At 40.1% G+C, this 12,468-nt stretch overlaps 1 protein-coding gene across 1 annotated transcript in view; it reads right to left on the bottom strand.

The window, feature by feature from the left end:
• Positions 1-11,840, bottom strand: part of PLCL2 (phospholipase C like 2) — a gene marked incomplete at its 5' end in the record, with an annotated part of 190,991 nt that extends 179,151 nt beyond the window's left edge. The window contains one exon of the mRNA XM_080809822.1: positions 11,508-11,840. Coding sequence (XP_080665948.1) covers positions 11,508-11,840 — 333 coding nt within the window. The remainder of the gene's footprint in view (positions 1-11,507) is intronic.
• Positions 11,841-12,468: the final 628 nt, after the last annotated feature.

Genomic DNA, 12,468 nt, shown 5'->3' with positions numbered 1-12,468 from the left:
GCAAAAACCTATAGTCGATACAGAGAAGATCATGAGAAAGCAATCTAAACAATGCTAAGGAAAGGCATTGAATCACAAAGGAAGAGACAAAAAGAAGAATGAAACAGAAAGGATCTACAAAAACAGCCAGAAAACAATTAACAAAATGGCAACAATTAAATACCTATTAATAATTTCTTCAAATGTAACTGGACTAAATTCTCCTATCAAAAGACAAGAGTGGCTGAGTGGATTTTTTTTTTTTTGTAAAGAAGATTCAGCCATATGTTGTCTACAAGAGACTCACTTTAGATCTAAGAACACACACACTAAAAGCAAAGAGATGGAAAAAGATATTCCACACAAATGGAAACAGAAAGCTGGTGCAGCTATACTTACATCAGACAAAATAGACTTTAAAACAGAGAGTATCATAAAAGACAAAATAAAGGGCATTATGTAATGATAATGATGAAGGATGTCACAATTGTAAATACTGATGCACCCAAAATAGGAGCAAGTAAACATGTACCTGAAGAGAGAAATTGACAGCAATGCAATACAGTAATAGTAGGGACTCTAATACCCACTTACATCAATGGATACATCATCCAGACAGAAAATCAATAAGGAGACACTGGCCTTAAACAACACTTTAGACCAGATGGATAATAGATATATTTGACATGGACAGACCAGATGGATGTGGAGATATATTAATTGATATATACAAAACATTCCATCCAAAAGCAGCAGGATACACGTTCTTCTCAAATTTATATGCAACATTCTCCAGGACAGATCATGTGTTAGGGCCATAAAACATCACAATACATTTAAGAAGACTGAAATCATATCAAGCCTCTTCTTTGACCACAATGACTAGAAATCAATTATAAGAAAAAAACTGGAAAACCACAAATATGTGGAGACTAAACAACATGTTACTTAACAACCAATGGGTCAATGAAGAAATCAAAGGGGAAATCAAAAAAATACCTTAAGACAAATGAAAATTGAAACACAATAGTCCAAAATTTATGGGATGCAACAAAAAACAGTCCTAAGAGGGAAATCCATAGTGATACAGGTCTACCTCAAGAAATACGAAAAATAGGGAGGGAAAAAATGAAACAAGACAAAATCAGAGAAGGAAACAAACCATAAGAGACTCTTAATCTCAGGAAACAAACTGAGAGTTGTTAAGAGTGGAAAGGGGTGGAAGGGATGGGGTGGCTGGGTGATGGACACTGGGGAGGGTATGTGCTATGGTGAGTGCTCTGAATTGTGTAGGGCTATGAATCACAGACCTGTACCCCTGAAACAAATAATACATTACACGTTTAAAAATTTTTTTAAAAATCTGAAATAATCCAACTTTACACCTAAAGGAACTAGAAAAAGAAGAAAACAAAGCCCAAAGTTAGTAGAAAGAAGGAAATAATAAAGATCAGAGCAGAAAAAAATGAAATAGAAACAAAAAAATTAGAAATGATCAATGAAACTAAGAGGTGGTTCTTTTTTTTTTTTTTTTAAGATTTTATTTATTTATTTCACAGTCAGACAGAGATCACAAGTAGGCAGAAGCAGGCAGAGAGAGAGGGGGAAGCAGGCTCCCTGCTGAGCAGAGAGCCCAATGCGGGGCTTGATCCCACGACCCTGGGATCATGACCTGAGCCGAAGGCAGAGGCTTTAACCCACTGAGCCACCCAGGCGCCCTGTAAGAGGTGGTTCTTTAAAAAGAAATAAAATTAACAAACTTTAAGCTAGACTCACAAAGAAAAAAGAGAAGACAGATATAAATCAGAAATGAAAGAAGTTACAATGAATACCACAGAAATACAAAGCATCAAGAGACTACCTGAATAATTACACACCAAAAAAATTGTTGAACTGTTGACAGCTTACAAGAAATGGATAAATTCCTAGAAACAGTCAATCTTTCAAAACTGAGTCATGAAGAAATAGAAAATCTGAATAGACTAATGACCAATAAGGAGATTGAATCAATACTCAAAATCTCCCAACAAATAAAAGTCCAGGATCAGATGGCTTCACTGGTGAATTCTACCAATATTCAATAAAGCTTCAATACCTATCCTTCTCAACTCTTCCAAAAAACTGAAGAGGAAGGAATGCTTCCGAACTCATTTTATGAGGTCAGCGTTACCCTGATACCAAGACCTAACAAGAACACCACAAGAAAATCACAGGCCAATATCCCTGATGAATATAGATGCAAAACTGCTCAAGAAAATATTAGCAAACCAAATTCAAGAATACATTAAAAAAATCATACACTATGATCAAATGAGATTTATTCCAGGGATGCAAGGATGATTCAACATCCACAAAACAATCAACATGATACTCCACATTTAAAAAATAAAGGAGAAAAATTATATGATCTTCTTAATAAATGCAGAAAAAGCATTTGCCAAAATTCAATATCCATTTATGAAAAAAACTCTCAACAATGTCAGTATAGATGGAATGTACCTCAACATAATAAAGGCCATATATGACAAACCCACAGCTAACCTCATACTCAACAGTGAAAACCTGAAAGCTTTTCCACTAAGATCAGGAACAAGACAAGGATGCCCATTCTGGCCATTTTTATTCAACAGAGTATTAAAAATTCTAGCCAGAGGAATTAGACAAGAAAAAGAAATAAAGAGCATCCAAATTAAAAAGGAAGAAGTAAAAGTGTCACTATTTGCAGATAACATGACCCTAAAGATTCCAATGAAAAACTGTTAGAATAAGTGAATTCAGTAAAGTTGCAGGATACAAAATCAATATACAGAAATCTGCTGCATTTCTATACACTAGTAATGAACTATCAGAAAGAGATTTTTTTTAGCTACCATTTACAATTGTATCAAAAAGAATACCTAAATATAAATTTTACCAGGGAGGTGAAAATTCTGTACACTGAAAACTATTAGGCCCTGAAGAAAGAAATGAAAAAGACAAATAAATAGAAAAATACTCCATCCTCACGGATTGGAAGATTTAATATTATTAAAATGTTCATATTACCCAAAGCATTCTACAGATTCAATGTTATCCCTATTAAAATTCCAATGTCATTTTTCACAGAACTAGAACAAATAGTTCTGAAATTTGTATGGGACCACAAAAGATCCCAAATGGCCAAGGCAGACTTGAGAAAGAACAAAGCTAGAGATATCATATTCTCTGATTTCAAACTATAGTACAAAGCTATAATAATCAAAATAGAATGGTATTGGCACAAAAACAGACACACAGATCAAAGGAAAAGAAGAAAGAGCCCCAAAGTAAAGCCACACATATATGGTTAATTAACACATAAAAAAGGAACTAAGAGCATTCAATGGGGAAAGGACAGTCTTTTCAATAAATGGTGCTGGCAAAACTGAACAGTCACATGCAAAAGAATGAAACTGGGCTACTATCTTACAACATACCTAAAAATTAACCCAAAACGGACTGAACACTTGAATATAAGATCTGAAACCATAAAACTCCTGGAAGAAAACATAGGCAACAAGCTCTTTGACATTGGTCTTGGCATTAAATTGTTTTCATCTGACTCCAAAAGCAAAGGTAATAAAAACAAAAATAAATAAGTGGGACTATATCAAACTCAAACACTTGTACACAGCAAAGGAAACTATCAACAGAATGAAAAGACCTAGTAAATAGTAGAAAATACTTCCAAATGACAGATATGTTATGGGGTTAATATACAAAATATATTTTTTTAAAAACCTCATATAATCAATAGTATAAATAATAGTAAATAAATAAATAAATAAATAAGTAACAGGCTGAGTACAAATAGACATTTTTCCCAAAGAAGACATAAAGATAGCTAACAGACATATGAAGATGGTCAATATCATTAATTATCAGGGAAATGTAAATCAAAACCACAATGAGATATCACCTCATACCTGTTAGAATGCTATTATCAAAAAGACAAGAAGTAACATGTGTTGTAGATGATGTGGAGAAAAGGTTGGAACTTGGTACACCATTGGTGGAAATATAAATTAGTGCGGCCACTATGGAAAACAATATGGAAGTTCCTCAAAAAATTAAAAATACAACTACCATATGATCCAGCAATCCCACTTTTTGGCATTTATTCAAAGAAAACAAAAATACTAACTTGAAATATATATGTATACCTATGTTCACTGCAGAATTATTTACAGTAGCTAAGGTATGGAAACAAACTAACTGTCCGCTGATGGATAAATGGATGAAAAAGTTCATACAGTGGACTTGCACCCATAAAAAGAATGAAATTTTACCATTTGTGAAAACAGGGACAGACCTTGAGTTATGCTTAGTTATTATGCTAAGTGAAATAAGTCAGACAGAGAAAGGCAAACACCTATCATATGATTTCACTTACAAAAGGAATTCAAAAAGCAAAGGAATAAACATTATAAACAAAGCTTGTAGATATGGAGAACAGACTGGTGGTTATCAAAAGAGAACAGGCTTGGGGGTGGACGCAATGGGTGAAGGGGACTTACGATGGCAACCATGTTTATCGTGATGATCGCTCTGTGCAACCATCAAATTATTACGATGTACACCTGACATGAACATAATGTTTATACCAATTTTAAACGAAGTCTAAATATCTTGTTTGAACCCCTAAGGTAAGTTACAACATCCATGTCTATGTATTCAACCATTCACACGTTGATTCAATAAGTACATACCTAAAAACAGGGCTTTTCACAAGACCTAGGTGCCTTCCTAAATTCAAGGTGATGAAGACGAAGTTACCTAAGAGGCAGAAGGAAACAAGGCTGCACAGAGATACAGTCAGAGTGGTATTTGGAAGGCAGAGAGAAAGGGACAATTCCTTCTGAGAAGTGATCACCTGAGGAAGCCTTTGAAGATAACACAGAAGAGGGAAGCACCCAGGCTGAGAAAACAGAGGCTGGGTGTGGAGAGCAGTCCACCGGGCTCCCACAGAGCTGATCAGTAGGGTGATCACATTATTTCTCATCCAAACTAGGATGCCTCTGAGAGGGAAAGGAGACACTATTACTAATTTTGTCAGGACAAAAGGTGTAAATCTGGAATGTCCTGGGCAAATGAAGACAAACAGGTACTTGGCTCAGTGAAACGGACCATTCAGTACCCTCTGAGCCCTCAGCTGGGGTAACTGACGCAAGCGCACTGTTGTCCTGAGGCATCAGATTTAGAAAGGCACCAAAGCAAATCATTTTTGAAAGCATCTTTAGAATATGTCTGAAAAATCTCTCTGGGTACATTCTGCAGATTTCAAAAGACAAAACTTCCAACATGGGCATGGCAGATCTCCAACTCAAATGGAGCTAAGTGCGTTTGCTCATCTCAGGATAAACTCGAAGTAAGAGAAACTAAAAATCGGAAAAACAAACATATTAGGTAGTGCTTATTGAGTGCTTCTTAGGCACCACACACTGCTCTGAATATTTCAGACACACATCATCTCATTTAATCTTCACCACAAAGCTATGGGAGGGGGTATTCTTTCCATTTTAGAGACAAGGTAACTAGACACAGAGACTTAAATATCTTTCCCCGCGGCCACACAGAAAGGAAGAGGGGGAGCCAGAGTCTGATCCAAGCTCCTAACTTCACACTCTATTTTTCTCACCACTTTCCTGCCTCCTGAATAATCCAGACATGCAACATGTGGGCTGAGTGCTGCCCAAGACCCCGGAGTACAGTCCAGCTGAAAGTATTAGCTAGAACATGCTTTACCTAATTACCCCTGCCAGGCGACCAAGCACTGGTGGCCAGCAGTGCCTAGCCACCTGCTCTCCTCTACTACTTGGAACTAGGCAGGTGCCAAGTGTCCTGCCAGCAGCCTGGACCATTCACATAATTGTCATGAAAGCTCAGTGTGATTAATTATATACTTTGAGTACTCTAATGCTATGCAATTATTCTGACACAAGGAAAATGGGTACTACTGAATCTTCCCCGGTGGTTCTGACTTGTCTGAGTCACTACTAACGCTCTTATGCCAAGGACATCCCTCTTGGTCTACCACTCTCAACAGCAGAAAAAAGCCAGTCAGGCAGCTTGCAAACACACAGTGTCTGGTTAATGGTAAAAATACCTGAATATCCCTTGCACTAGAGAATCCCATTAATATAAAATAAAAAGGTAGCTAAACTAATCTAGAGGTCTGGTAAAAGACTAACAACAGCCAAAACTTAGCATGAATAAGAAATAGAGCAACTATTTTTTTTTTTCCAAGTAGCTGGGCGTGGAGCTCAATCTGTGGGCTCACAACCCTGAGGTTATGACATAAACTGAGATCAAGAATTGGATACTTAACTGACTGAGCCACCCAGGCACCCCTAAAGCAACTATTCTTGAACCTATATGTATAAAATAAAGTCTGTAGAGAAAATATGAATGTTCACACTCTCTTTTATGTCTGCATTTTAAGCTGTAAATAACATTGCCTTATTTTGTTGAATAATGAAGGATGGGTAACTAAAGTATTTAAAAAGGGAAAAAGGAAGAACAGTCTAGTTTAGCACCCCTTGCAGAGCACACAGAGCTACAAAAGGAATTGAACAGATTCTGGGAGAAAGCATTCTAAGAAAATATCTTGAGTGACCAGGATCAGTAATTTAAAAACAAACAAACAATTTCCCAACAGTTGTCTATTTGGATTTGGTGGGGGAAAAAAAACAGAGATCAAACAACTGCTTTGAGGAGAGACTGGAAAACAAGAAAGGAGGCAAGTAATTTTTAGGGTATGAAAATTAATACCCTCTGATCACTCCTGAAAACCGAACTCTGAATTGTGACAAAAGCTCTTTGAGTAGGCTGAGAAAAGCAATCACGCCCCAGACTTTCAGTAGTTATCTTATGTGGCCTAAAATGCATTAGGACAAAGTGAAGTGGAGAGTTGCTGATTGGGCATTAGAGTTTTCTGACCTACATAATCCAGGCTGCCTATCTATCCAGACAAACTCACTTTGTGATCCAGTTACTGTTTGTGTAATATTTGTGACATGCCCACAAGTTTGCTGGGCATGGAGCTGTCACCCCCTCCCCCACTACTTAAAAAAAAATCTAAAGCCAAATGCAGATATTATTTTAAGACCCAGTTCAAGAAATGATTATTGAGTGGCTGTTACTCATGCAGAACTGATAAATACAGCCCAGCTTTTGCCTGCAAGGAGTCTAATTCATTTAAACCACAGGCCAATATAATATCCATATGTACATTTTTATTATTTTGTTTAAATATAATTTAATTTTGTTTAAATGTATAATAGATGTAAATGTCTGCTTCTTCCCACCTTGGGGCACTCAGCATCTAGGGATATACATTGATATAAAGGCAGTAAAAGTGCTTCCCCTATATACCTTGATACTGTGAAAGTAACAATAATGGTATTAAGAAAAGTAAGGGCTGCTACCTTGGGCAAGACCAAACCATTGTTCCAATGAAGCTGGAGGCTCTGGTCAAGTAGCCATGACAGGGAACTACAGCTGCCCGGCTATATTAGCTCTCCACTTCTTCTGCCAGCGGGAATAGCCTTTGGTTCCCTCCAGTATCCCCTAAGTTTAAAGGGAAAAATTAAATCCGGCATTCCAAACCACCCATGCTACTTTAATGATACAGAAAACTTAAAACAGCCAGAGTAATTTGGGGGACAGTGGAGTGCCACCATACCGAAATGGGGTACAAAAACCAGCTCTAGCCCCTTAGGCATGTGGTTCACTTCTCTGTGGCACTCACAGAATTATGTTAAGCACTTTTCATGTGTTTTGTACACAGTATTTAGTAAATAGAGCCTATTATAATTACTTTTAACTATCAAAATACTGTAACAGCTATAGTTTCTTATTAAAAAAGCACCCAAGATCAGTGATTGCCACAGTCTGAGCATGGGAAGAGTGGAAGAGGGACCGGGAGAATTTTTTTGAGGGTGATAGACTGTTCTATATTTTGATTGTGGTGGTGGTTATGTGAATTTGTGTTTTGCCAAATCTCATAGAACTGGACACCAACAAGAGCAAATTTTACTTTATGCAAATTATACCACCTTTTTAAAAGTACCAACCACAGTACTCAAATTAGTTTTAATTCAAATAAACCATCTAAAATAACGGGCATTTTAACTCTATTTATTTCTAAAATTAGAAGGAAATGTAAGGCCTAAAATGCTACTTCACATTTTTAGACCAAGTCTTTGAATTAAAGGCTTGAGCTATTTGTAAAAAATGGATGTCACCTAAATAATTAAGCAAATTAAATGTTTCAAAAGAAAGCGTGGATTGTACCAAATGATGTGATGAAATGAAATATGGAAAGAGAAAATGAAAGTGATGTTTTCGTTTACTAGATTACTTAAGACGACAAACATAATGGCTCCTTCCCTCAAAATTTGGTAATGGGCCTTTGTAAATAATCTAAAAAGTGTAACATGATTTCCAATAAGCTAAGGAAAAGTAAAGAAGGCTGGTGATGGATTCCATGATTTATTTATCTTCTCAATGTATTTGTAAAAGATTCTATAGGGCTGCTCACTCTGAATTTTTCATCAACACTGTTACCATAACCAAGGAGCTCTTTTGGTACAGATCTGTACATCTATTTTGGCAGAAAATGTAGTTTTACAACAATTTCTTACTCAACACCATATTTACAAAACAGATGGAGTTCCAAAGAAATCATTTTAAATGAGAAGGATAATTCTGGTCAGCCCACAGTGTATTTCTGCATATGTCCTGCATCTCAGCAATAATCCCCTTTCTGTGCCCACTGCTCATCATATATGGGCTGTTATTTCTCCCTCTGACTTGGAGATCCCCACCTAAGAGGAATGTCAAGATGGTAATGAAAATGGAAGCTAGGAAACAGGCATAGCTCAAAAGCCTGACATTTCAACGAAAGCAACCCCGTCAATACCAGCTAGCAACTCCCTGCCATGCCCTCAAGCCCCCAAGTACCATCTTGCTTACCCATCTACTCCTACCCCTCTATCTTTCCATCACCTGACTGAATTCATCCCTTTAACTGGAAAAGAACATAAAGAAACCAGGGAAAGATGTCATTAGTGTTTCTTCACATGAGCTTCTGCTAAGTGGTTTGGGTTTTTTTTACTATTTTTTTAACAAAAGTGAAATAATTTCTGCCATTCATGTGACAAAATGTGCACTATTCATTGCTTTATGAAATTCGACATTAAAGATCTCTTTATTCTATCAGAATATTGCCTTCATACTGTTATGTCTTTAGAAAATACCACATTAAGTTTCTAAAATCTTGATCTTTCAAGGCACCAATTTAAAGGGAAATATACCAAGTTAGTTACCTACTTAAATATAGCATACCCCTTTCTATAACCCAGGCTTGACCAACTATCAACACTATTCCCATAGTTTCAAAGGGTGTTTAAGAAAATGCACATTGACACAAAGGAAAGAAAAAGGAGTAAATCAAGTCAGTTTAGGAGGTATAAGAAAATGAACAAGATATGAGACTTGTAAATACCAAACCACCAATTTTAGAAATTAACAGAACTTAGAGAAAACAGGTACTTCCTTATCATGCCTCCATTCATTCAGGAAGCAATCTATTGAGCCCCCACTATGTTCCTGGCAACGTGTATCCAGGGATACAACCCTGAACAAGAAACCACCTGCCTTCATTAGGAAAAAGAAAAATGACAAAGATACCTTTCAAGGTTTCAAAACTCAAAAACCAGTGATTGTTGAATAATCAATGATTTTCCCATGTGCTCCTAGAATCTTCAATGAAGAAATGAAATCCACCAACAAGGTCTCAGTTCCACATATCAGAAATACTGGCAAATCATCCCTCTTTCTATTCTGAATATAAAATTAAAGCAGCTGTTTTAATTAAATAAGTTACGCCGTGGATCCCACTGTGGACACCAATAAAGCTTGATTTTAAAAAAAAAAGTGCAAAAACAGTCCCTCCATAAAATTGGGGAATAAAATTAAAATTAGATAGGCTGGTATCTTCTCTGGAATTTTCACCTCAAATTTCATTAACACCACAATGCAATATCACAACAAGTATCTGGTAGCCAATAAAAACAGACATGACACATAACTCTGTTAACAGGATTGATTATCACGCAGAGCTGAAACAACTTCCATGGAAGTAAAGTAAAAGAAAATATAAGTCACCTTTTAAAAGCCAGGTAAGCAGCAAAAATAGGTTATTTTCCTTAAACTCTCAACGCCTACTGCAGGTAGTTAATACACTTGATCTTTAAGCCCTTCACTTGTGCCCTTGCCCAGACATAAACTGTACAAATAGATGACAAAGCGAAAAGCAGTTTCACAACTGCCTGTTACAGAGAGTAGGAAGGTGGTATATTTCACTAGATTACTGCAGAAGCTGATAACACCATGAGACACTACAGAGTACTTAGAAGATTTCTCAAGGTCCAATTAAATTTCAAATACCCCCAGTGCCAATTCTCTTTACTGTGGCCTGTTTCGCCCTCTCCCCCACGGGTTATCAGCCACAGGAAGGGTGGGTGCAGCCCTGTCAATGTGCTTTGCTGCTCACTGTCCTGGTAACCCCTTGATTTTCAGAAAGCAATGTTTTCATATTTGCTCTGAACTTAAGCAGAATGAGCTACTCTTGCCTAAGGCTCTGCTTTTCTTAGCTCATCAACTGTTTTTTTTTTTTCACTCCATGTCACAAGAAATATTTTTACATTAAAAAATGTAGTATTAGAATGAAACCAGCACAAACTCAGAGGAGTTCCTAATGTTACTTCTTGAGTTTAAAATGCACAAAACAATTGCTGACTTTCTTCTGCTAAGTAACACTATGCAAAAGATATCAAAACCAAGCAAACTGCTCAAAAGAACTTCCACAGAACTGGAGGCCTGCCTACTGCAGCAAGGAAAAGATTGAATTGTGCAGAACTGTAATGTCTCAGTGCTTTTGAGCCTAAGAAAGCGGAAATCTTCACTTACGTTCAGAAACCTACTCCATTCCCCTGCGTGACTGAGTGACCAGGGATTTTGTACCCTCCAAGTCTAACCATTTTGCTAGAGGCAACTAGATACAGATCAGAAGAAACCTATTGAATAAGCTCTGTTCACCACCTGGGATTTTCAAGAAAATGTTTTCACAAAACCAGTGTCTTTAACATACAATAGACACCTTATAGGGAGTCTGTTACCAGCCAAGGCTACCACAGAAAAGCACGTCCTGCCCAACCAGGTACAGGCCATAATTCCAGGCCAGTCCTGAGAGAGGTGACAGCCCCAAGTTCAACTGGGAATGTCTGAGCACAGCTCCCCCTGCACATTAGGGATCACCTCTCCATTCTTTCCAAATGCCATTTGCATCCAACGCCTGCTCCAGCACCCCAAGCACCCGTGCACCAGTGGTTCCCCTTAGCAGGGGACTCCTCTTACAATCCCCCTCCTTCCACCACCACTCCCCTCTTGGGAACTGACCCCAGGGGCGGCTGGGGGTGGGCGATGAGAGCCCTTCTCCCACCTACCTTGATGATGCTGCTCCGGCGGGGCAGGCCGCCGGGTTTGCTTTCCCGGGGGAGGGGGCAGGCGGCCGGACCGGGGGTCGGGGCGAGCGCAGCGCCGCGGGGTCCCCTGGCGGGGCTGGCTCGGGCTTCGTCCCCGGACACGCCGAGGCTGCAGTCTCCGTTGGAAACCCCGCCGCTGTCATAGCGCGCCCGCCCGTGGCCGAGGCGACCTCCCCCGCCGCCGCCGCCGCCTTCCCCGGCTCCAGCTTTCAGGGCGCCCTTGGAGCCGAGGGCCGGGCCCGGGGAGGTGGGCAGGGCCCCGCCGGCGGCGCCCCCCCGGCCGCACTCCGCCATGGGCGCCCCACGACCCGCCAGCACAAAGCCGCGTCCCCGCGTCCCCGCGTCCCCGCCGCCGCCTCGGGCCGCCGCGCGCGGCCCCTCCTCCTCTCCTCCTCCCGCCGCCGCCTCCTCGGCCGCTTGCTCCTTCCGCTTTTTTTTTTCTTTCTTTTTTTTTTTTTTTTTTTTTTCAAATTTAGATGTGATGTTTGTTTCAAGCTCGCGTCGCACACGGTTCAAGTCGTGGCGGCAGAATTATCGGAAGATTCCTGCGGGGAAGAGAAGAGAGAGACACAAGTCAGCTCCGGCGGCGGCTGCGGCGGCGGGGCCGGGGCTCCCAATACCTGGGGAAGGAAAACACGCCCCGCCACACGCGCCGCCGCGGGCGCCAAAAATAACCCGCGCGGGCCGGGCGCCCACCAGGCCACGGGGCACCCACCCCGAGATAACGCGGCGGCTGCCTCAGGGCCTCTGGGCGCTCTCCCCAGAGATTCAGGGCACCCCTCCCCCGCGGGGATCGGAGCGCCTATCACGCGGGAACCCGGCGCCCAGCCCCTGGCCGGGGTGCCCACCTCGGGCTCAGGGAGAAGGGAAGCGGCGGACGGCCGCCGCTCTCTGGCCTCGCGGAGGCGCCTCCCGAGGCTCT

The sequence above is a fragment of the Martes martes genome, assembly GCF_963455335.1.
Source record: "Martes martes genome assembly, chromosome: 1".
NCBI classification, from domain to species: Eukaryota; Metazoa; Chordata; class Mammalia; order Carnivora; family Mustelidae; genus Martes; species Martes martes.
The sequence above is the reverse complement of the archived record's forward strand: the minus strand, read 5'-3'. Positions and strand labels throughout refer to the sequence as shown.